The 26884-nt window shown below is 39.3% G+C and overlaps 1 protein-coding gene across 1 annotated transcript in view; it reads left to right on the top strand.

The window, feature by feature from the left end:
* The window catches only part of ctnna2 (catenin (cadherin-associated protein), alpha 2), a 322519-nt gene that overhangs the window by 69820 nt on the left and 225815 nt on the right, over nt 1–26884 (top strand). Inside the window, exon 7 of the mRNA XM_084366449.1 lies at nt 24082–24285. Within this exon, the coding sequence (XP_084222575.1) occupies nt 24082–24285 (204 nt within the window). The remainder of the gene's footprint in view (nt 1–24081; nt 24286–26884) is intronic.

Raw genomic sequence — 26884 nt, 5'->3', positions numbered from 1 at the left:
ATCTGAGCTCAGTGGGACGACAGATGGAGTCAAGGCCCTAAGGGTATGTGGGTAAAGACACACTGTCGCACACGCAGGCATAGATTTTTAGGTCACAGCACACACTTACACTGTAGCATTTCTATGTGATTTAACAAATAATAAAAATATAGGAGGCCAGTGGAGTGGAGTCTTTATTGCAAATATTAGTATTTTTTTTATCATGCAGTTAATATATCTGCCTCATGTAAACTGTACATTGTACATGTAGAAAGTTCTATTTCTAAAGAGGACTGGTTACTATCTGTGAGCCTTCATGTGCAGGCAGGAAATGGACGACTGCCACTCTCTCCCTCTCGCCTAGCACATTTTAATATGCAAAAAATCTCTCTTTGTCTCCCTGTAATTCTCCCGCTTTAAGCCTCCTTATCTTTGTACAGTCAAAAGCAAGAAGCACCTGATACGGCCCTTTAAAATTATGACTCTACTGGTCTCTCTCACTCTCTCACACTTATTTGAAGTGTCACACACAAAGACATCAGCATTGTGAAGAGCAGCAAAGTAAGTACTTCTGATAGACGCCTTTTTTAGTATGAAGAAATACAAGATACACTATGACTCTATGCTAATGTAACCCAGCTAGAAAAACAGTGCCAGTTCAAGTATGAGTTATAGAAGGCCCTCCTTTCATTCCTCTGCTTTTGCTGCTGCCTTCGATTAGATGAGCCAAGAGGAGAGGATGGGGATTGTGTCTTTTAACATAATTGTGATTGCATCAAAATGATTGCATCGTGCTCAGCGCTCCTTCTTCTCTTTCAACCAGCAAATTAAATTTGCCTCTTTCTGAACAGGATCTTCTATTGCATTTGAATTTGGAAGTTTTTTCTCATTATTATGTCGAGTTTGGCCCGCCGCTGTGTCATTTGTGTGTCACATCTGCTTAGGTTGGATCAATGCAAACAGGTGGTCAAAGGTGCAGCTGTTTAAATACATTAGCTTCAGGCTCAAAGCATACAGTATGTTTATACAACAGCCAGCAGATGGCAGTGTTTAATTACTTTCATCACTCCATCCTTTCTCTCTCTTCATTCCCCACCCTCTCTCTCTCTCCGTCTTTTCCATTTTTATCCTTTTTTCCTTCAAGTCCTTAGAAACAGAGGTTTTCATTCTGGCTTATTCTCCACTAAGAGCGAGAGCCTGCATCACCTTGTATGGTTTTGTAACATTAATGAGTTGGAAGCTATCTTGTAATGCCGAGACGTTTTGATGTATGTAGATCCTTGAGTTGAGCTTTGTCAAAGAGACTTCGGTATTAGAGTTCAACAGATACAGCCTCGGCAATCTGACCCTTCAGCCCATGTCCGGCTGGATAGTAATGTTTTCCTCTCCTCCACATGCCCGCAAAAAGAGGACAAAACAGTTAGCAGACCTGTGCCGTATCCCAGTCCTGTCGTGTCATCACAGCTCTTGTATACCTGCAGCTATCTGACATAAAACCACAGTGAATGGTGCTCAGCTGTATGTACTGTATGCAGACTGGAGCACAGTTGCACGCAAAAACACTTTTCATTCACACACAGTGCAGACATGCATACACTGGCAGAGCATAGCTTTGAGCCTACGGCAGAGATCCAAGTCGCACTGGATCATTTTACCATGTTTTTATATTTCCATCTGCTTGCCCTCTCCCTTTTTCTTCTTTTTTAACAGGGTTATTTACACAGCATCTCACTCTCACTCCCCCCTCACCTCTCTGTCGTCTTCTCCCTTCCTCCTTCCTCTCTCTTTGCTCCCTTTCTCTCTTTTGTTCTCATTGTCTGTTGTGTCTTGAACCAACAAGGGTGTTTGAAATGCGAGTGTGCTTACATGCGCAGTCTGATTCGGCAGCGGCATTTTCATGCAAAACTCTTCCTCTATATATTGCAGGGCCTGTAGTCACACTGCACAAGCATATGCCGTTCCTAACTCTGCATACATTATAGGCTAACTATAACTGGATTTACTTGCTAGCTCAGGGAAAGTGTGCATGACAGCCAGTCCTTTGAATCCCACTGTGGCAAGCTTTGCTTCCAAGTGTAAGTCGCTTTCTGAATGCTGCATGCGTCCACCTGTGCAATGACAAGTAATCGACTATGTTTATGTTTATGGCACACTGTGCCGAGACTTGAATTACAGCTAATATGGGAATTCCACAAAACATCATTGACCAGTGAGCAGAGGCTGATCAACCTCTTCTTGTCTGTTGTCATTCTTTTTTTTTTCAATACGCACTTTTATGAAGATAGACCTGTGGTTTTTCTTTTTGGGAGGTCTCATTCTACCCTTGGCATTAAGATTGATTTCTTTCTCTTGTATCATGAGCAACATGCACGATAGATGGGCTCCTTATTGTTAGCGTGAGCACAGTGACTGCCCAGCGATGACCTTTTCGCGTGCTCGGCTTGTGTATGAGATGCTACTGAGCCAACCTCAGAGAAACAGTGGCTGGAGAGCAAACCCGGCTCTAATGTATGTAGATGTATTCCTAACTGAGGGATAGCTTTCTTGGTAATTGCTATATCAATCTGCGCACTCCTATCCTTGCTGTCTCATTTCAAGCTCTCTCTTATTTCTCTCCCGTTTTCCTCTTTCCTCTCTCTCTCTCACACACACGCTCATGCTCAGACACACACGCAGAGTCTGCTGCCTGCTGCTCTCTCCCTCTGCATTGTCCCCCCCCCACCCAGATTTTTCGTTCTCCTTGACTCACATTGATTCGGCGCTTGAACATGTGGGTGTTCAACACATTCCTTAGTTGCCTGTGAGAAAGTGGCTGAGAGGAAACTGTATATCCTCATCATCGTACCATCTCATATCTGCTGCGGAAGGTCAGACACAAATATGCACAGATGCGCAATCATGTACAGATGCGAACGGACCCCAAGCATTAATAACGGCATCGAACACAATGCCAAGAGGCAGCGTTATTGACAAGAACCCCGTTGTGTTCAATAAAACTCCACTCCCACTGTCATTTTCACCTTGGCTGAGCCACGTGTTAGCCCAGAGGTACGCCTCTAAATTACGACATCCTCTGTCTGCCGATTAAAACACTGCCTCATTCTCCATGGACAGATGCACCTGTCAGAGGAAATATGAATAGGGGAAGTAAGCTGAAGTAATGGGACATGACCGGGGAGATAGAGAAGTATTGGTTTGTTTGTCGCTGTACAGTAATTAGCCACTGCCTGTCTTGTCTTGATGGCAATAAGTCGAGCTGTGGAGGAGGCGGTCATTGGTAAACAGGATTTGGAGATCCATACTAGTTACAGTGGGAGCTTATAGCCTCGAGTCCATCGTGATCAGCCTTTCTTTTTTTTCCATAAAGCTCAGTTTGCAGCTTTCAGGAATTACTCAGCTCTTCTTGTTTATCTCCAGTTATAGATTCAGTCTTGTTAGATTAGACTGACTGATGCTCTGCCAAAGCACTTTGGCAATTTGAATTTACATGCCTCCACGATGCACACGACACACTGAAAGTACTTCAGGACATTTATCATAATACATCAGATGTTTTACCATAACAATACGTCCTCGAATATTCCCAGACTTTCAAGCTTCACTTTCATTTATCTCTGTTAGTGTTGCATGTTATAAGCAAAAGTCACACTGTTTTTTCTTGGCTCGCATTCACTATTAGAATGAGGGAAATGATTAACGGAGTGGTTAGAGTATATTCTACCACTCTCTCAATATATGGACAGCCACCCTAAATTAAATAAACAGCAACCAGGGTGAAATACCTCTGTGCATCTTCAGCCCTCTCTCAGCATAAAACTCTTGGGATCTGATTTCTGTGTGGGTGCAGCAAATTACTTTTTTTTTTAAAAGGTATCTTGCCTTCCAGTCAAAGTCTTCTATGTAGGAGCCCCACCTGCTAGCTTGCCCGCCAGCTCAGTTCAATCTCATGGATGTGGGGGCATTACATGTACAGTATATGTAAGCAGGCACACACATATACACACACACACACACACAGACACACACACAGACACACACACACACACACACACACACACACACACACACACACACACACGCACACACAACAGACAACACGGATTCTAGTTTCACCCATAGGAGCAAGGCTAAAGTGAACAGTCTTCTGGTGAAATTTGTCCCCAAGTATTCAGGTAAATACACAAACAGACAAGGAAGGTCGGAGACAGTATCTCTGTTTAGGGCCAATCTTACTGTCCTTGCAAGCCAGACAAAGCTAAAGTACTTTTCAAAAGGTTTTGATAATTTTCTGAAATGCACTATTTTCCGCCCACACATTCTCTTTGCACTACTCTGAACAATAATATGGGCATGCGCATGCACCATACACATAAGCAAAGAGTCCTGTTACGGAGGCTAGCTTTTCTGCAAAGGGATATATCTGCCAGGGAACTCCTGGTGGATTTGAGACAAAACCTAACCAGAAGATTATAAATGAGCTGCTTGTCTGATTTTCACTCTCCATGTTGCTAAGCTAAGCTCCACTACCTCAAAGTGTGACTGTATAGAAATGCAAAGTAGTCGTTTTTCTCAAGACAAAATTCTACAGACATCCCCACAAAGTAAATATGATATAAAAATTCTCTACTGACATACGTTCTTGTGAAACTTCATATAGCAACCTTTTTAAATATGCTTAGCGGTAAGTATCCAGCAAGCATTAATTTATACAGTACAAGACAGTGTTTTTTTTTTTCTCAGAGACTGATAAACCTGAGGCATTGAGGGGGTGTACAGTCTCTCAGGGGATGGAAGAGTCCTCCACTGCCTGGAACTGAGATAGTGGCATTGCCTCTGGGATTTACCAGACTACTTTCGAGAAATTTAATTCACAGTAGGTTCAGGCAGTAACACCTAAATTCAGTTGGCGGCCTTAAGTTACCTTCTTTGGTTCTGTAGATAAGTCGGCAGATATACAGGAAAGCTATTCATACTCAGCTAAGAGATACAGTTGTGAATTTGATTTGGGGTGCTAGATCAGGACAAAACTGTTTGAAATGTTTGCATTACATCAGTGAACTTCACAAACAGATAGGTGGATAGAAATATTGAGTGGCTGCTTTAAGAAAGCCAGTAACAATCAGTCTTCTTCATGCAGCTGAAAGTGAGGCAGCCAAAGAAAGTACTGACTTTAAATAACACACCATCAATTGTGTGCTACTGTTCTTCGGCAGGACTCCCCCTGATGCACAGGCTTGATTCACTTCAACTTTAGGCAGTCATGAAAATACTTACACAGCCAGGCAGGGGTTTTGATTAGCTTGGGAAACCAACCAATAGCTATAGTAAGCCCGCCTGTTTGAATAGTGCACTCAGAAACTCTCTAATTTCCCCCTGTGGCTTCCAGAATGGAAGAGATGCCCCATATCCCTGATCTACATTTAGAAGAAGCACTAATGCACCAGTGAAGTTGCCTCTATGAGTGTAGCTTTGTTGACAGGCCAATTTAGCTGTCATTTTGAGATAATGGAGTGTTCTGTGGCAGTAAGTACATCCGCATAGAGCGATGATCCAGAGCCCAGCCCTCCCACATCCTACCCGAAGACACTAACTCTCCTCTGGTTCTTTTTTGTTACCTAACTCTTTAAAAAAAAAAAAAAAAAAATACGGACATTTTCAGACTGCAACTACTTTTTAATGTAAAGTTTAAAGCAGTATTTTCCATCAGACCAAAACACAAGGAGGTGTTCCCATTACCAAGATGTCAAGTTTAGGAGTTCTCATTAGACTCCTGTTTTGATAATCTCAAGGTTTAACACGGTGGGTTCAAGACATTTTTTCTTTCATTTTGTGCTATTTTCTTTTAAACATGTGCTCTGAAAAGAAAATCCTCCTTGAATCAATTGATGCCTCTCCTCTCATCAGCATAGTTTTCATTGTCAAGACTTTTGCAGCAATGAAATTGAGTGCTCCTTTCATACTCTTGCTTTCCGACATTATGTCTTCATCTTGTTAGTTCCACATCTTTTGCCTTCATCCCTTTTCCGGTCTTTCCAATCTTAGTGCCTACTAAATCATCCGCAGTGTGTACATCGCCATTGTGTGTAGTTGTTCTCTCACTTTCAGCCTCAATGGCATCCAATAGCAAATAAGTCTTGGCTGAGGGTTGTGAGCCTCTTCTGAATCTTTCAGAAGCTGCAGCAGTTAAATGAGAAACTTTTGAAAATGATCCCTCCTTCCTTGCCAAGACCACTGGCTGCCTGTTCCCTATCCCCATTGCCTCTCCACACAGAGGTAAATACCCAGCTGCATATTCACTAGTGGATGCACTGCCGATACAGCCCACATTTAGCAAATCATCTGAAATCCAAACAAACTATTGAACATCAAACAAATGACTGCACATCTTGAGTTAAAGACCATGATGTAATCAGCCTGTGTGAAAACAGCGTGTGGTTTCACTGATCTAAAGCTTTTCATGCTAAGCAAATAAGGAAGTGACTGATGTGGAAAATATTATTTGCAAATTTACTGCCAGTCTCATTCTTTTGTGCTGCCTTTGCATCAAACCCTTAATTCCTAATTCTATTAAATGCTAGTTCAGTGGGGTGTCCTGGTTCAGTCTGGTAGTACAAATGACACGGCCCTGTTTCTTGCTGTGCCGCTGCCTCACTGACGGCTTTTTTTTTAAAACAATTGTTCTCTTCACCATTCTATCTCTATCTCTCTTTAATGTGATTGAAGGAAGCTCCTTTAAACATTATGGAGTCTAAAAACATTTAAAGCAAACATTTAAAAATGAGTCGAAGGCAGAGCTCATTTTCATCCTTTATCCCTGAGCAGATGTTGAAGGTGCCCTGCAGAGTCTTTTAATAACAGCATCCATTGTTTCCCACCAAAACACATTTTGTGCATCCTTGAGGTCTAACAAACGTTTTGCCTTCCTCATAAAGTATTTGCAAAGTATAAAGCATTTTAAATCTTGCGTGGTTTACAACCATGTTGACAAGCTAATAGTCTTCCTCGTAACTGCCTTTCTGCCATGTCTAGATAAGTGGAATGGTCTGAAAACCATTGGGTGTGTGTCTTGTGTCAATGGCATGTACGCGAGACAAAACAGGGATGCAGTCATCAGAAAAAAAAAAAAACAAAAAAAAAAACAGCTCCATAGAGCTACTCAAGGTCAAAAACTCCAAAGGATACCTGACAAAGCAGCCCTAAATTCAGACGAAACGATGGAATGACATTTGTAATAGAGCACTGTAACTTCCTCACAGTTATTCACTGTATAAAAAGAGCAACAGACAAAATGCATTGAATATAACACATACACCGATAGCAAACCCATAATAAAGTTAAAACAAGACTACGTGGAAACCTAAATGGCTGGACTCTGTGTAGTCAATGTGCCTCTGAGGACGAAATTGAAGACTGTTTGCACTTATTCATTTTGAAAGTTGAATGATCAATGGGGAAAGTTTAACACTCTACCGATCCAGTAGTGTAACTTCATCATGTTTTCAGTAAGTCAAGGACAGACAAGCCTGGCTTTGCTGTGGTCCAGCTAAAACAGAATAAAAGAGGAGTTAAATATGTTGTTGGTCAGGTAAAGATTAAGTTTGGCAAAGGGGTGTGATACAATAAAGGAAGAAGGGCAGAGGGATAAACCAATCATTTTCATCACTTTTGTCACAGCTTCAGCTGTACTGTGAAAAAGCAGTGAGCATTGACTTCTCTGATGCAAAGAATGCTGGTAGAGTAAAGGCATATGTTCCAGTAATGGTGTATATTCATAGGATATTTTAAGTCTGGCTATAGACTATAGGGCAATTTAGAATTGAGAATAAAGATTGCAAATTAGATTGTGGCTTGTGGTTTGCGGGAAATAGACCCTGATCCCCCACCTCTAGACTCAGTTATAAAGTGATATATATTTTTTCCAGCCAAGTAATTCTGTCTACAACGACAAGGATGAATACATTGTAACACGATCCTATCGGACAATAGAACCTAGGTTTGAAAAATAATAGTCTTCCATCTACTTTTCTTCTGCATATACAGTAGAAACATGCCCTCAATATGTTCTTTTTTTAGCAGGAATGCTTTTTTGAAGTCCAAGAAGCCATTGTATGAGGTGCTTATTTTGAGAACAGGTGATTTGGACGAAAGAGAAAGAGTGAAAGGGGCTGGGTCATTGGGAGGGACAGAGGCAGTGACTAGCAGAATGATTTCTATTGAAGGGGTGGCAGTGGCTGAGGTTTTGGGTTATCGTTTTGCCAGACAGAATTTGAAAAAGCAGAAAATGAAATGAGAACTGCATTCATATTCAAATGGAGACGAGTCCCCATGTGCCTGCATGGTTTTCAATTATGTGTGGATATGTATATTTATGTTTGCTCCACAGGAAACTGGACAGGACCTCCTGATGCCTTTGTAAGGCTGAGCATCTGGTGTGTTATTCTGCTGACAGTATGAAGACTGTATTTGTATTGTCGGGTGGTCAGATGAAGAATTTGGATTCCATAAACAAAACCATTCATCAGAAACAATACATATGACATATACAGCACATATAATGCTCTCTGATGGATCTGCACCAGTATGGCCTATCACATGGAGTATATTTACTAATCTATTCAGTGAGTATATTAATTTCACATCCTTAGCAAAAAATGGGAGACATTTTGCCCATGCACCTGTAACAGAATGTGATGAATAAAGGTCCTGTAAGCACCACGCACCAGTCTGATGAAGAATCAAACAGCATTGGACATGATTGTATCTGTTCTCATTGCTGTTTCCTCTGTTACTTCCAGCGCACAGGTGAAGCAACCACCAGGAAAAGTTCTAGTACTGCAGATTGCCAGTCTGCCCGAGGGCTGCTAGTAAAAACCCTTCGCCTGCCTTCATGACTGTTTCTTTCTCTCTCTCTCTCTCTCTCTCTCTCTCTCTCTCTCTCTCTCTCATTCCGTCTGTTGCTTTCTCTCTTTCTCCTCACTTGTGTTCCTTCCTATGTCACTCAGCTTCTCTTCAATGTGTGAAGAGCTATGTATATTCATTTATTTCAGCAGCAAATCAAAGTGGGGAAAATGTCAGAATAAATACAGTTTGATTGCTGTTTACTATGTAAAGCTGCGAGCGGAACAGGTTTCGGAATGAACTATCCAAGATCATTTCTATAACATATTATAGAATTTTGTAATGCACATTGCGGATTTGTTTGTCCCGGTTGCAATATTTATTACATATTATTCTTGATATAGAATCAGTTAAATAAGAATGGTGATTAAGTTTTGCTTGATGTTTGTCAATCCATTCATTACATCACATCACAGCACATTTCTGTGTAAAGTCCTTGCTAAGGTCCTTGTAACTTCTAGATACTTTCAATCTGGTGATTTATTGAACCAGTAAAACTAAAACTGGCAAAGCAGTTTGCTGTAACATATAGTTATGAAATAAATGGTGATCGTGCAATGTCATGGCTATAGAGTGGTTTCCGAGAAACCTCACTTTCATCATGCAATTTGGTTCCACTGGGCACAAAAATGTCTAGGGAAAATGAAAGCTGGCTGGAGATGCAGTCAGATAGACAGCCTGGCACCATATTCTGTCACGTCTCCATTTTAAACTAAATTAACTAAACTATTTCACATTTTAAATTGTGTTTTTTGTTTCTGCAGCGTTCAAGCTGAGATTAAGATTGCAACACTTCATAAATACTAGCAGTGTTGCCACTCAGTAGTCTTTCTGCCAGTCAGTGGTTGCAACCATGGGGACTTTCACCTACTGTGACATCACATACATAGTTATCTGGTGAAAATTCCTGTATTTTTTCATATTGCAATATATATTGCAGAAATCATTTTTTTCAATATTGGGCAACCCTCACTGAACCTTTTAAACCTCACTGAGATTTAAGACTGACCTGGCCAGTTGGGCAACATAAACACAATTACAACAGTAAACACAGTACAAAATTACACTTGCAACTGTCACACACTTCGACTGAGTGTCGCAATATACAGCTAAGATGCAATACAGGAACAAAACATCTCTCATGATGCATAAACAGGAACATTTTTATCTTCTAATGTTAAAGGGCTGTTTTGGGTCAGTTGGATCAGTTACATGCGGCAAATACTAAGGAAGAACTAATGTCTACATGAACTAGTTCATGCTACTATGTGGTTTTGATTCAATAATGTATTAATCTCCACTTAGTAAGCACTTACATTATAACAATGATCAGTTTGAACTTAAGAACAACTGATGCAGCTGGCTCCTGACCTTTTGAGACCTCTATAATTAATCAGAGTAATCAGATAAGCCCTTAATTTGTAAAAGATATACAGAAATATATACATCTTTGATGCCTTATCCCATAACCGTCCATCAGTTATTCATACAGTTGTGCTGTGGCAGCTACAGTAAATATAAAAGCCCTTGTTATTCTGTGTCTGCATGTTGATAAGCACATGAGGTATATGGTGGCATTGCAACAATTCCGGCTACGTACTGTAGACAGAGTGTGCCTACTGTTTGTAGCATAATTTTCCCTGGAATGGGGGACACCTTGCAGTTTTGTGATAGGTCTTAATCTTCATTAGGACACAAGCATCAGTCTGACACTGCGACAGAGCACATGAGAAGGTCTACCCAAGCTCCTGCCGTGTAATTAGTAAAGTCCTCTTTTTCTTTTCAACCCTGTTCGCCTCAGCATTACTCACAGAGCAATGGAAACGACAAACAAACATACATTTAAATGTTAATTGGATCTTTTATAACCCTGTCATTTTTAATTACCTTTACTTTTTCATTGTATTTGCAGTAAATAGTGTTTAATGAATGGGGATTAACAGGTGAGCCATGATGGCAATAATTACCCCTACCCCAAACTTCTTCCTTAGAGGTGATGGTGCCTGTTGCTATTTATGTAGTAGTGAAGGGAAGCTAGTTTGTATTCCAACTTCTTGAGTTGTCCTGACAATTTTCTACGGTGCCTATACAGTATATGGACATCACCAGAGTACAAGAACCTAGTCTTTGACATCTGCCTCTTTCGTGTGCTGTGCTCAGCTGGAGGCAGGGGACCTTACACCCCACTCCCCTCTCTACTCAGAGATCATGCAATCCCCTCTAATGCTCCCTCAATATGTTATAGACAGTCGAAGCCTGCAGTTAATACCAGCACAGAAAAGCCCCGCGGCTGTGTGGGTAATGTCATGCTAGTAGGTGGTCGACTGCGTGTTTGTAATGTAAAGATCTTTGTATGTGTAGGGATGACTCTGGAAACAGCCAACTTTATATGTATTCTTAATAGTTCATGTGTGAAGAGCACTCAGGTGATCCTTTACGAGGGGTATGAGCCAGTGGAGAAAAGGTCTGTCACACCCAATGATGAGATAACAGAAAGTGCAATATTACATTATTATTTTTTCTTCTCCCACTCATCTTCTCTGAAGGCAGTAGATGGTTGGCAGGTATGGCACTATCAGTACTTTCACTTACTGACATCTTGGCCCCTACTAAACTGTGAAGGCCACTGTCACAGGTATTTAGAAATTGATTCTGTGAGTGGAGGGAGGTTCTTTCTGTAATAAGATCTTATGAGTGACACAGACTCACTAAACTTGGACTAGAGGTCAGTTAATCGCCTCTTCTCGTGCACTTTTGCAAAATCTCAGAAGACTGATTGATGTGCATTTGTTGCTTCATTGCCTTTTTGTTTTATTTGTTGTTGTTAGACAGCGAACATAATCACTATGACTTCCAACAATGAGTCTCTCTTCGGGACATAAATCCTGGAGATTGGTATCATTGTCTCAGCGAATAGCTGTTAGACCTTTTCTCTTTGGTCGAACTCCCATTAATTACCTACTTTGGGAGGTATATTGCAGAAGTTTTTTTCCCGACAACTTGGTATATACTTTTTAGAAAATCAAAACAAAACAGGAAAAAAACGAAAAACAATGAGACTTAGTCTGTACTTTGATAAAATCAGGAATGTATGTGTGTATATGCTACATGCTAACTTAATAGGTAATTAGGTTCAAGCTGATATGCATGTGCCCCAAATCTGCACTATTTTTAATGGCCAGCAGGGGGCGACTCCATTGGTTTTTAAAAAGAAGTCCGAATATATGTAAGCATATGAAAAAATTAGCATATTTCTCACTTTATTTATTAACTCATTAAACAAATAAAAAGAAAAGTGACTTAATCACTCGTTTCAAATCTTACAGCATGTGATCATTTCGTAAAATACGGTTCAATTTTCGGTAAATAGACAATCATGCAGGGTATGTTTTAGGGTGTGGCTACCTTGTGATTGACAAGTTGTTACCACAACATGTCCTTGGGTTCTCAGTCTGTTCCAAATACGATATCCTCTCCAGCTCAACCCTCTTGTCCAAATATGGTCACTTGTGGCATCTAAACCCAAGATGTTGATGGCTATAATACCAAACTTGAGGCTTCAAAACTGTGCCCACAAACCAGTCGGTCATGTCATCGTGGGTTTACAGAGACATTCATATAAATGCTTATCAGATAGTAACATTTAACAAGATAATATAAAGTACATGCAATTTAAATGTAAAAAAAAATAAAAAATAATAATAATAATTACAACTGTTTCGTTTAATGGATGTAAACTGCAGTGAATTTTAACTCTTAGTCAATGATTTCAAATGAAAAGTACTCCTTTACATTCTGTACTTGCTATTGAAAAGGTGTGGCTTAAGCTTCAGGTTTATGGGGTGTCTAAGCTCTTGCCTTGCCATCATTACTCATGTAGTGAAATGTGTTTTCCAACATGAACTTGGCTAGTTGCTCCTATTTTTATCATTGTTTATTTTGAGAAATCTGTTGTTGTTTTCTGTAACCTGCGGAGATGTCATTATCTCCTTATTAACTGGACTCCCAGTATAGCGGAACAGCCTGACTTCCAGAAAACATTGATTCGAACTATCTCCCGGACACATCAAATGAGATTAGTGGGGAAGACGGCAGGTGTGTCTTTGCTGATGACCCCCAGTATGTGTCCTCTTTTATACAACTGGACACTGCTGCCAAATGACCATCTGTAGGACTTGCTCCTGTTTGTATGGCAGCTTCTAGCTACAGGATAAAAATAACACACCTAATGGGCATTAGACTGGGAAATCATTAAATAAAGCACTCCAAATATAAAAAAAATGTAACAACACAAAGGGGATGCTCAAAAGCTTTATTTTAGGTGTCAAAAAATAAATAAAATCTAACATGTTTGACCAATTAGGTTAGGGCTTTAAAAACAAATAGCATGGGTGTGGCTTCGCCTATATAGTAGCAACAGCCAAAGGGGGACAATCACATGATGCAAACAGTGAAAAGTAAAACACGTTTAAAATAATGATTCATGATCACCCGACACGGTTTTGATTGTTGTCATCTCTTTTCCTTGAGCTACAGAATTTCTTCTGTCAGACATGGGCCATTTTTTTGTCACATTAAATCCTTTTAATATATTAAAAAAAATATAGAATGGATGTCCATTTTGCATTTGAAAATCTGAAATACATTAACAAATAAGTGATACAAATTGTCAGCATGTGTTGTACAGAAACAGAGTCAATGCATTTCAATATTTTAAAGACCTTTGGGACTGCCCCCGTTGATTTAAATCAATGTGTATGGCTGTAAAGCCCTGTTAATTTAAGGCATTACAGATATCTCCCTTGGGAGCCATTGAAGGGTCATTGACACTAGTGGTGGTGGAGTGGTGGACGGCTGAAGTGACATACATTTAAATGACAGCAAATAGGTGCAGTAGTTGAGGTAGTTAAATAGCCGGGATGATCACTGGTTGACAGACAGTCTCATAAACATAAACCAGGGAGTTCATTGGATAATAACGAAGGCAGGCGGAGACCCAATGTGATTAGGAATTTAGAATGATAATTGGCTGGCCTTTTGAACTTTCACTAAAAGCCTTATTTGACATGCAGTTTGTTCACTGGCCTTAATGGCTTTAACTCCAGGGGATCTCCGGGTTAAAGAAAACTTCCTTAAGAGCAGTTGGTCATTTTGGGGTAGAGAGAAAAACAGAGACACTGTAAGTGCTTCATTTAATAAAACAAAAACATCTTTCTGAGGAAATGATCCTGTTGGAAAACGTTTTTGACTAAAAATATTCAACAATTCACCACCAACATTTTAGACCAAGCGCTTTTTTTGTCTCATGTTTTTGAGATCAAAGGGTCAAAGAACAAGTTCCAATATCCCCATGCCAGCACCCAATACAGTGAAATATTGGACACTGTCTAGTGTGTTGTGCCAAACCCCTTTCCCACTCAAACCCGCCCCCACCCTAATGCTCCCCTGCAGCTTACTGTGGGTCCACATTGCTGCCAGATAGACTGGGCAACGGTCCAACTACCATTACCTGGGCAGGCGAGGAGCCTTGTTGGCCTTATTATGCTACTGTACTGTATGATTTATGACTCTGTCTATGTGCATCTGCTACATTAATAAACATTCGGGCACACACTCATAATTTAACCTACACAGTTTTGAATACAAGTTATATCATGCCTTCAGTATCATGAGCATCACTGCTGAGGATTACATTAGTTTAGATGATGCAGTCTTAGTGATTGCCTGTTATGCTCCGATATGCTACTCATCATATAGCATGGGCATTCATTCGTTCGAAGACAAGACAGGTGACCTTCAGTTGGTTCTTAAGAACAAATAACAAACAACAAAAAAACAGCTTTTTATCTTACTGTTTTCCTATACAGTGCTTCAGAGGTTGTCATTGTAACAAAGCCTAGATGCTGACAATGGATGGAATCACTTTCTCTGGTTCTGTTTCCAGACCTGCCATTGCAGATATGACTGAGCCAGGAAGTGGAAAACAAAAAAAATCATTGCTCTCCCTATTGAAACTGTTGTGAACTGGGGCGTTATTTTGTCTGCTATCAGTGTTTCACTTTTTGAGCAAATGTAAGAAGGCAAAAGGGAGGGAAGCAATGAGATGTCAAGAAGTTTAAACCCACGGGGGGACAAGCTATGCTTGTGATAAGACAGGCAGAGTTACAGAAGAGGGACTGTTGACTGCTCCAATGCTATAAACATTCAAATAACATGAATTTGAATATGAGTTACAGGCATATATCAAGAGAGCATAGCCCACAGAGAACTAAATTTGTTAATGTTATGTAAAAAATGTTGATTATACTGAAACTTGTTATTTCTTTTCCCTAATCAAGTTGATTATATGCACAACTGAGATATCTCCCCTTCGGTATAGCCTACATGAGACAGGTCACATTCAAACTTGACGTAATTAAACCAGCAGGATACAAGTTCAATCATTAATCAAGATGTCCTGGCCGCACGGTATCGTCTCCCTCCTAATTTTGAGTCTGAAAGTGGCACATCTATTATGGAAAACTATTCTGTATGTTTTGCGTGGGTGCTTCTTGTTTCCGTGGATCTGTCTAGCTGTCTCTGTTTTCCTCCGCTCTTTCACCCCTTTTCCAAATAAACAACATTGCTCAAAATATTCATATAGTGTAATTTCTCAAACACGCTGAAGACATCTGGAGAGTTGAGTTGGATTGTTGACTGAATATGTCCCTGTTGGCAGTCAGGATGGCTTTTGTCTCTGTTCAAAGTGAAATTCTAATTAACATGTGTACAGTAATTCCAGCCTTGTTTATGTTTCAAGTAAGCCTGAGCAAGCATGTGTCTGTGCACATGTTTCAGAGGGCGGGTAGTAATGGGTTTCATTGTGGAAATGTATTCAAACTGGCCGTAGAGAGCTCAATGGGGCATGCACTCACTATTTTAGGACTACTGTGCTTTTAGCTTGATTTCCTGCTGGTTACACTAGTTTACTAATTCATGTGTCTTTTCCTTTCTCTGCCCCAATTGGCCCTCTTTTTCTTTTCTTTATTAATTATTTACGGATTCTTTACTTTTTGATTTTTAATGTGACATTTTTTGTGGTATATTTACCATTCAGTAGACATTTTGCTACATTCCATAGCAATGCTTGTTTACTACACAACATGTAGCTGCAGCAAACGGGACAATACCACTCAACTTAATAATTCATGTAGTTCTCAGAGGACCAAGGGAAGACAATTACAGGCATGAACATCTCTTCCAAAAGTAGAGCTTTACATTTCCTTTGAGGTCAAGCTGCTGCACAGTATAGTAAATTTGTGCTAGCTATGTTGGCTTATATTTTTACATCACAGTTTCGGTTTGAGTGACGATGGTAAAACCTTTTCTGTGTTTTTCTGACCCCACAACTGTGTAACAAAGAAAATGGCCAACTAAATAATATACATTTTTAAGCTTCAATTTTAAATGCCCTGTGTTTTGTAATCACCAATATAGAGAGGACTCCAACAGAAGACACTGTTGGTAGCTGATGGTTCAATTGGCTTTAATTTTTTGTGCTTCAATGTTTGATTGACTTAACGTTGTTTTCTTGCATTTGAATATAATTACACATGGTTGCATTGGCAAAAGCAATTTGAGGAGAACAGTGATTTTCTTGAGAAAACTAGTTGTGTTTTCCTCAATAAGTGAATTTGAAATAGTTGGGCTCCCAAATACTGTGGTGCACATGAGACATTGTGTCCTGTAACAAAGCAAAGTTGTGGTTCTATCTCATCGAGTCATTTGATAATAATTACGTTCTTTAGGACTGTTTTTCACATTATAATCAAGAAATGACTGTCTGAGTTGATTAAAATCATTACCACTAAAAACATTTTTGACTTCTAAGTTATACAACAATAGCTTAAAGAATAACTACCGTTTTTTACGACCTGGACCTTATTTCTAGCATAAAATACGATGCTTTACTCACCCAGATAACTTTGGTGTCATTTGGCGTCGTTCGGACGAAATTAGATCCAGTGGAGCGCCGCGTATATCCATATAATGCGAGTGATCCGGGCACCGAAGCGCAGCCTCTATGAGCATTATCTGCCACGAAACTAGTTCATTTCACCAATATTTTGTTACGATACGCTAGTGCTATTCTCCTCTGAGTCAGCTTGTCTGTTATCAACATCCGGGGTCTGTAGGTTGACCTACTACCTCTGACCTGGAAGATGTCATCTCTGAGCTGCGCGCACCCGCGACAGCCGGCTTGTTTACCTGTAGCTGCTACTGCTAATTTGACCCCGGATGTTGATAACAGACAAGCCCAGGCTCAGAGGGGAATAGCACTAGCGTATCATGACAAAATATTGGTGAAATGAACTAGTTTCGTGGCAGATAATGCGTTATATAGAGGCTGTGCTTCAGTGCCCCGTCACTCGCATTATATGGATATACCGGTGCTACACTGGATCTAATTTCGTCTGAACGACTTCAAATGACACCAAAGTTATCTGGGTGAGTAAATGATAATATTTTATGCTAGAAATAAGGTCCAGGTTGTAAAAAATGGTAGTTATCCTTTAAATTGTCACTCATTTGTGTTTTTTAGTTTGTATTTAGTTTTTATTAATTAATTAATTTTTTATTTTGTTACGTTTCACTTTCTTTACTTTCTCTTTTGTATTGTATGAAACATTCAGCACAGTTTAGTAGATGGTGTCGCATAAGGGTCAAATGTATTTAGGTCTCTTTGCAAATATGCCCCACTGTTTTTACGTATAAATGATTAATCACTGCCCAGTTAAGCTTCCTTTACAATATAAAGACAAGGTAAAGGCTCACCTTTGAAATATTTAGTGTGCTCCAGGACGTCTACAATGTGAACAAATGGATGGATGGCTGAAAAAAATGATTTCAAAATCATATGACTAAATTACCTTTCTATTTCAACAGTACATTGTACAATACTAAGAGCAAAAGCCAAAAAACCAAGTTGTATACGTAAACTAAAACTGCGACTTTATTACTATCCCAATGGAAATTTGATTTGCAGGCCGTTATATAACACTCATAATATAAAGGTTTGTGTATATGTTATTGACTCGCCCAGAATTTGGTCATCATAGTGATGGCATGTTGTAAAATGAAATCACTCTTTGGTACAAGAGATCAATAAACAAGCCACAAATAATATAGCACACATGTACACCCATTTGTTGAGGTGTATCGTGTACCAGCTCTGATGATTTAAATATACAGAGCAGAGGTTTAGGGGAAATCTGCACATACTGCCTATAATCTCCTACACTCACATTTATACACAGGGATGTTATGTGTATCAAAAAGGGACCCAAACACAAGACAAACAGTGGTGGGCAGATTGGAAAACAAAAAGCGTTCTTAAATAACAGACTTAAATTCCCAAAGTCAAAAAAGCAGGCAAGCACATAGAAACTAAAGTGTAATACAAAAAGCAGAGGACAAACGATAAAAACACAAGGAACAAATCAGTAACAATGAGAAACAGTGTGAAAAGAGTGAAGGAAAAACACAAAGTTAAATACACAACTAATGAAACACAGGTGCACACAGAACACATGTACATATGTACACGTCATGCAGAACCTTGAGTTTCTTAGACTGATGGCGCTGCACGGGGATATTATTGTGTGTGCCCATTAATCACGTAATTACAGCACTCGCATGCACCCACTTAATTGTAGATTTAACTTTTTTATGATTGCTAATAGAAGAAAAGTGTTTTTTAGAGTGACACAACTAATCCGCTGTTATTTACCACACCCTCACAAATTGGCCTTTTCAAAGCTGTTATAGTTGCCTTCCACTGTGTCACAATAGAAGGCCAAGCCCTGAGTCAGGCACTCTTCATTAGGGTAATCAATCAGAGTGTGGGTTATGACTAATGCCCCTCCTGGGCCAGTGTGGGCAGAGCTTTGTCAAACAGCATAATAGTCACAACCAAGCAGCCTTTGAACCCTGGAATAGGGCCACCAGAGGCGTAGCAGTGGTATGTTTAAGACTTAGTTGAATTTCCCTCTTAGACAAAATAGTTGTCATCAAATATTGGAAAGTCCTGGAAGGCACATTTGACATAGGCCGATATGACATGCGCCCCGTCTCACTGGTTAATGCCCCAAAGTGGGGTCAAACTAATAGCCTCACCCTGTGTGGGGCAAACATAAGGTTGCCTCTGGCCCTGATATGTTGTCAAAATCAACATTCACATTGAATTACAGGCTTGAAGCCTGGCCTGGTCTTGAGGAAAATAGAACTTAACTCTTTCATCAGCCTGCAGGTAAGAGCTGTCTTACTGCTCTGTGCAAACAACCTATCAAAATACTACAATATATCTTTTTCCAAACCATTTGGTAATCTAGTCAGAGTGCATTTCAGTTAGCTGCGGTGTACATTACAAAACAGCATAGAGCACACTTGACTTCACATTATGCTTAGATGAATTTAATCTTTTCTTTAAGGATGGTTTGAACATTTTTGGTATGGTACAAAGATCAGTGTCAGCAAATATGCTCTGCTGAATTCTCCTCGAAAAATAGACCAAATCCCTATTTGCTAATCACACTGCTCAGAAGCTCATTGTGCTCTGCAAACTTAGAAGAGAGGGCAAGAAGTGAAAATAAAAATGTTGATGTAGATTTGTATTATAATATTTTACAGTAGTGTGATGAGCACTTACGAATGAATGATCTACAAAGTCATGATGAGGTTCCACAGTATATTAAAACAAAATGTTGTTTGATATATTAGGCATATGAAGAAGCTTTGCATTGTATTGGCTTTGATCGTGGCATTTTCTTGAGCTCCTTCGCAAACAATGTCATTATTTACTGTGCACACTTGCCAGAGACAGTTTTACACAAATACTGGCTAGTTAGGGCCTTTAAAGCAAGCAACAAAGTAATTGATAATGAGGTTCAAAGACAGCGGAAGTCTAAAAAAATGAGTTTAACACTGTGAAACTTATTGAGGGAACTGACACTATCAGTCACGTTTGTGAGCTTGTGAGGATGACTTCAGCCATTGCCAATTACCTTGAAAACCTCTCAGCCTTTGTCAACCCAGCATTTGCTTCTCTTTCTACTCTCTGCCTATTCCCAACTCCCGGTGATAATTGCAACCTGACATCCTGTGTGGAATAACAATTGGGTTGAGAGGGGATGTTCTCAGTTTCCCTTGATGTTCTTTTCTTCTTTGTATCTTACTTTGTTGAGATCCGCAGTGTGTGAAACTTTGTTGTTCATTTTTGCCTCCTTGATGCACTAATTTCTGATGTAGATGTCAACATAAGGATAGCCATAACGCAACAAGGGAAGATGAGGGAAAGGGGAGTAATTCAAGATTTTTTGTGTGTTATATGGGAAACTATTGCTTTACCCATTCTTGTGATTATGACATCCATATCTTATAGTTAAGACTTGGCTTCAAATTCTCCTCCTCCTCCTCCCTCTTCTTCTTGTTATGAGATACTATCTCATAATTTCTGGAGCTGTATAATTGAGACATAACTATCTTGTAATACAGAAACAACAGTTACATTTATGAGACAAGTACTTGTTGCAATTAGAAAAATGTTGATGTCACTCTCTGATCTAATTTACTTTTATTATTTTCTGGTTTAAGGCATTGGGGCATGTCAGTTGTATTACATGATTAGAAATGTGACTGATCTCTTAAGATAAATAATTGTTAGTTACTTGTTCGATATTGGAAATTTACACAAGTTCTATTGTGGAGGATCTGTATCAGAGGGTAGCACTAGTAAGAGCAAATGTTAAACTGTGTTTCTATCTACTGCAGCACAAATACATTACATAGGCTTAGAACCAAATATGGATTTTGGTCTATTGATCAGTCAGTTGAGAAGATCAATATAGATTTTACCTCACTGATTGCAGTACAGAGATAGATCTTTGACACTTAGCATACAATTGGAAGGAGCTAGCATTGTCTCAGCTAGATGCTGTACCTTCATTAAACACCTGTACTGTAGACGTATAATGTATAACACAAAAGACGCTGCTTTCACAAGTGCAAAGGAAAAGGCAATCAAACAGAAAGTGAAAGTGAGTAAAAGCAAGAAAGAAAGAAAGAAACACAACACAACATTAACAGCATTCTTTTAAGTTGTTTTATTTTTACTCCATGCTTCACTTTTAGACAACAAATTACCATATGGCGTATATAGCTTTAAATCATTCTATGAATTGAATGTAATCAAATGTCAGAAGTAAAAATGTATTACCATTCAAAGCCTAAACAAAACAAGTTAAGTATATACATTACTCGGGTTTGAAGGCCGTTGTTTTTGTGTCTGTGAGGAAATCTACAGTTGCAAGAACACTTTTGAAACTCAGTGTAGGTAATGTCATGAGTTCACAAAGTCATCCACTGTAGAGGCTGTTGTTTATTGTCGGCCGGCTGTCAGCAAAGCGTAGGACAGAAAAACATCTAGTAATCAGATTGCTTGTCTTTTATGTTGAACCACTATCTTGCAGACATTTCTTTCTGTTCTATATTTATCTCTTTTTCCCTTTTTGCATTTCGTTTCTGCATTTTCTCTCTCTCTATCTCTTCCTCCGATCTTGTATTTTTAATTTATTTTTTGTAGCCCCAAACTTTCTCTTCCCTTCCCCATCTATCTTCTCTTTTACTGCAAAACCTTGTATTTACTGCACTTTCCTGCCAGCTGAAGATGAAAAGTAGGTTATGCTTTTTGCCTGCACTCTCTCACCTTGCATGTTATTTTGCATCATTTGACAATCTGTCATCCTGCCCCAGGATTAGACTGGCTGAGAAGGGACCAAACACTGCTCTGTACTATTACCTAACACTTATGAAACTCGTCATGTATGCTGCAGAGCAAAATCTTAAGGCTTTTCAAGTCAGAGTTATTGGTGAATGTTTGATTTATTTGCAGCTTACTTGACAAAGAAATTCAACTTCAGTTCAGTTAGGTGCTGCAGTGTTAGAAGCATATAATTGGTTTAGTTATACCTTAGAATGGAGAGACTAGACTCAGATTGCTCGTAGGTAAATGCTTTGCTGTGAAAAGATGGAAAGGGGACATGACAGTAGGCATCTGTTGCTGTCCTGCGTCAAGAATTAGTGTCTATATTCACTGATCCATGGGTATTTCTATCTCTACGAATGGAATAAGTGAAGATAAGTCATCATTGGAATAAATTGCTTTATTACCACGGTATTTGCATTATTGTCTGATCAAGCTGGCTGATTAGTCAACTTGGTGGACCAGAAAACTAGTTGCCAACTTTTTTGATAATCAATTAATCATTTTGTTTCATTTTCAAGTAAAAGTGATCAAACATTTGCTGGATCCAGCTTCTTGTATGTAATAATTTGCTGCTTTTCTTTGTCATTTTCTTTGTGATAGTAAAGGAAGAGTCTTTGGGTTTTGGACTGTTGGTTGGACTAAAGAAGCTGTTAGAAGATTTTGGGCTTTCTTGGAGGGGTGGGGGGCTTTTTTTTAACTAAAGAATTAATTGATTAATCATGAATATAATCTGCAGGTTTATTGATAATGAAAACAATTGTTATGCAGCCCTATTGTCGAAGAAGACTTGGGAGATTAGTTACAATCGTATATGATATTGCCTCTAGGTGAGATTGGAATCTTAGTAAGAAAGAGATAATAGGAGCTACCGTAACAAATTCTCTTATCATTCATATAAAGATACAGTATACAATATACCACTGCCTTTCACTACTATCGGTTTTTTAGTTCTCATGTCTACATGAGTAATGTTTCCGGATGTTACTTACATAATGTTTTATATAGTCTGCAGGGGTCACTACCTTGCTAAGGAAATAAACTCTCTAGCACTTCGTTTCCATCTCATCAATTTTCTGCAACTATTGCTCACTTGCATAACACACTGTAAATGGCACCAAATGCATTTATCATCACAACTAGAGCTAAAAATTGCCACCTCTTGGTCCTTGTTTGTGTAAAAAGCTGTATGCACTGTGCTTCCTGAATTCTTTAAAACATGGTAGAGCGACTCATAGGGTGCATGAAACACATGCAGAGCACTGATGTGGATATCAAAAGAGTCAGGCATGACCTCGCCTCTTAAAACCATTTACACATTTAAATAGTATGGGTATAATAACTCGCAGATACATCATTCCCCCACTGCAGAGATCATATAAGAGAATGTAACAATATATAAGATGTGTAGAGAAGGCGGCATATCCCTGTGGAGTCGCATTTTGCAGAAGAGGTCCATAATAAAAGAGAGACTGGCTGCTCCCCGAAACAGACAGGCCTGGACTATGCAAGTCTACAGGGAGTGAGTGTTTTGTGCCCAGAGAGTTTTTGGATGGAGTATCACTTACAATGTTTGATTTCCCTGTTCAACATTCTGGTGGCTGATTGTTTTTGATTCAGCCACATTCAGTGCCACAATTTGCATTAATCTTAATATATTTGTAAAAAAGAAACCTTGAACTGTTGATTGCCAGTGTATTTGAAGCGTTTCATGCTCTTTAAACAAATATAACTCCATTATGGACTTGAAGTCTTGGATAGATGTTCATATTTGTAATTGGAATTTGCTGGGTGGAAAAAAAAATGACTTAGGTGTGGGGGGTTAAACAAGAAAATGCTTTTTAGTTTGACTTCTGTTTTCTCCTTGAATGGATTTATTACAAAACACTTCCCTCCCTTTTGGGGAGAGAAACACAGTCTTAAATTTCTCACTTAATATTTCAAAGCTTTTTTTTTGTTTAGTAAAGGTCTAAGATGGTTCCAAACCTGAGCTTGTTTGTTCTTGTTTTATGCATGTAATCTTTTGGTTTAAACCTGCATCAAAGTCATTCATATTTTTTCCAGATACTATACAACTGCCATTGAAATCAAAAACTCTCCACTCCTCTAATCTGTGTTAAACCATTTAACAAGTACAGTCGCTGGTTAGCAGGCTCCTGGCATGTTTTCATATACAGTACAGTGATAATGCTACTATTGATCTGTAATCAGAAATGACTCCCTCCAGGCAGATGCTGCTGTCTTCTACCACTGGGTAACCGTCCATAATGACTTTATACATGATACCTATGACGCATTCTTGTCACTAGGTACAGTTTCTGAGTGTGAGGCTCCATTGGTCATGTCTCAGCCCAGATGGTACCCCATTACTGTCCTGACCTTCTACTTGTCCTCTGGCCCCACAGAACAAGATCATCCTGGACCCTCTGACATTCAGCGAGGCTCGTTTCCGGCCCTCTCTGGAGGAGCGCCTAGAGAGCATCATCAGCGGTGCTGCGCTAATGGCCGACTCTTCATGCACACGTGACGACCGCCGTGAACGCATAGTGGCTGAGTGCAACGCCGTTCGGCAGGCCCTTCAAGACTTGTTGAGCGAGTACATGAACAATGTGAGTTTCCTTTCTGATTTAATATAATATGATTAAAAGCTAATTGCAACTGTGCACATGCTCACACGCACGCACGCACGCATGCACACACACACACACACACACACACACACACACACACACACACACACACACACACACACACACCAAACAGACATTATAATGCTGATCTCCTTTCACCTTTCTACTTATTCATGCCTACACCTCTCCGTCAACAATTTCACTGATCAATTCTTAAGTGATATAAGTTATATAGTTTCCTGGTCCTTACTAGTACAACAGTTGTAGAGGTGGGAGAGGATACAGCTCTTGAGATGTTGAGAACATGTCCAAAGCCACATGCATAAACCTCTGTGTGCATTCACAACTAAAACTGTAGAAAAAAATATGAATGCAGATTTTTTTTTTTTTTTCAAAATTCATTTCCAAACCCATTATTAGCTATAAATGGATGTAGAAAGTCCTTAAACATCCAGATGTATATCAGTACTTGTGCTGGCTCCACCACTCATTCGACTTGTCAATGAGAAGAACAGCAATGAAGAAAAAGTACAACTAATTCTGTTTCATCTGCAACAGAACAGCTGCCATTACGTGCAACCGTTACACACAGCTGTGGCTATTTATAGCGTCGTCCCTGCACATGTATGTCTACACCATTATTGGTGTAATACCTCAATCATCATTATTAAATGTCAAAAGGATGATCAGTGATTAATCTACAGAGATCATGTTGAAACAAACATTACAGAGTGCTTTGCAATTCAGGATCAAATGACAAGATTATTAACAAGAAAGCAGTAGCACCAATGCCAATCAAAAGACCATTATTCATAAAAAATTACAAATTAGGTTTGTAAATGCACCTCAGAGTGACATTTTACGCAATGCTGTGTGGACTGCAAAATGACAACACAATCAGTGAAAATGGCAAAAAAAACTTACATTACAAGGTTAGGTCTCTCACCTTTTCAGCACATCACTTAGTTGATAATTTCAGTATCCTGTCAGTAAACGCGACTAAAATGCACAGCAACTACAGAATAAAACTGACGTACAATAATCACTGTTTTGATGATTTGCATGTCAACATCCAGATTTAATGAAATGCAAAATGCACAACCTAAAAACAACCAGCAAAACACTTTCCTAAGAAAACTGTTGAAATATGAAAATATATAAGAAAGCCAACATCAGAGTTGCAGACTTGACATGCAGTAGTAATAATCGTGTGAACATGACATGAGAGGACTTTCAATATCTCAGCAAATGTAATTTCACGTTAAATGGTCACATCATGGGCCTGTGGCTACGTACAGTGTTGGTAATGTCACATGATTGCATGTTTTGACTATAAACCTCATGGGCAACATTAGTTTTTTTTTTCTTGGTCTGGACTTTTCCTCTTCATTCAGCAAACCACTTTTCTCATGCACCACTGCAATTGGCACAGCTGTTTAAAGGTTATGAGACTGGCTAACACAATGATTAGTCATACATCCAGCTTTATATTCTACTTTAACAGACTTAACTCTAACATACCTTGTGCATAGGGAGTTTTAAGCTGCGTGAGCTTTGTCTATTTAAGCATACAAACTTTGGAGTTACTGTCATTGGCTCTGCACACATAATTTGCTTATTTGTGGTGGACTTTGGGATTGTGACTTTAAACCGGTGCCCAACATATTCTAAAACACTCATGTCGAATCAATTAAATGTCTGGCTTCCATTAGTAGTGTTCGACTCATTCCTGTATTCATTTGCGGAGATGTGTACAGCAGACATTTTGATGGTTAGTGGTGTGGTTACAAAAATCGAGCACCCTGTCTGAGTAAATGACATTACATGTACAGTACATGATGATAAAGAATAGCTCACTCTCTATTCATTAATACACTAAAACAAGGATCGAGAGGGAAAAGTACGGAGTTGCCTCTCAACTCTCTTTATTGACAGCAATGGCACTAAAGACGATGCTTATTGAATGGGAGCTTGGCAGGCGTTCTCACATTAATTTTGTAATTGTAAGAATAACAGCACCAGTGATAGCAAAAAAAATTAAACAATACCAGAATTGATCATAATGAAATATACAAAGTTATTTTGTACCCAAGGAAGCCAAATAAAAGTCTAAATGGAAAGATCCATTCTTTCCTGTACAAGGATCCTTGAAGAAACAGTAATGTTAAGTTAACATTGAGATACAATCAACATGGCAACCTTTCAGATGCCATAAACAGAGCCATTCATCACTGAAAAGGCAGAGCCTATAACTTCCACAGTGGGGCACTTACTGGGCCAGCCTGAGTTCTAAGAGAACCCCTAATGGGCCTCGACTGTTGGTGAGTTATTGCTTTGTTCAAAATGACTGTAATGTACCCATGTGCTCTACTAAACTGGGACTCAGAGTACACATTGAACATTGTAGCCTGAAGTAGTTTAGCCATCTGTAAAGGAAGAAACTCGGGACGTGTTAATACCTAAGTGATGCTGCCAGTGGTAAATCAAGGATTTAAACTCATAATATGCTCTCTTAAGAACCTGTTATTGTTGCCTTTCTTTTCAGCTGTTGTGTGTAAGCTTTGTAAACCATTACTTG

Source organism: Pagrus pagrus (assembly GCF_965226575.1).
Source record: "Pagrus pagrus genome assembly, chromosome: 2".
In the NCBI taxonomy this organism is placed as follows: domain Eukaryota; kingdom Metazoa; phylum Chordata; class Actinopteri; order Spariformes; family Sparidae; genus Pagrus; species Pagrus pagrus.
Note: the sequence above shows the minus strand (reverse complement) of the source record. Positions and strands in the feature narration are given on the sequence as shown.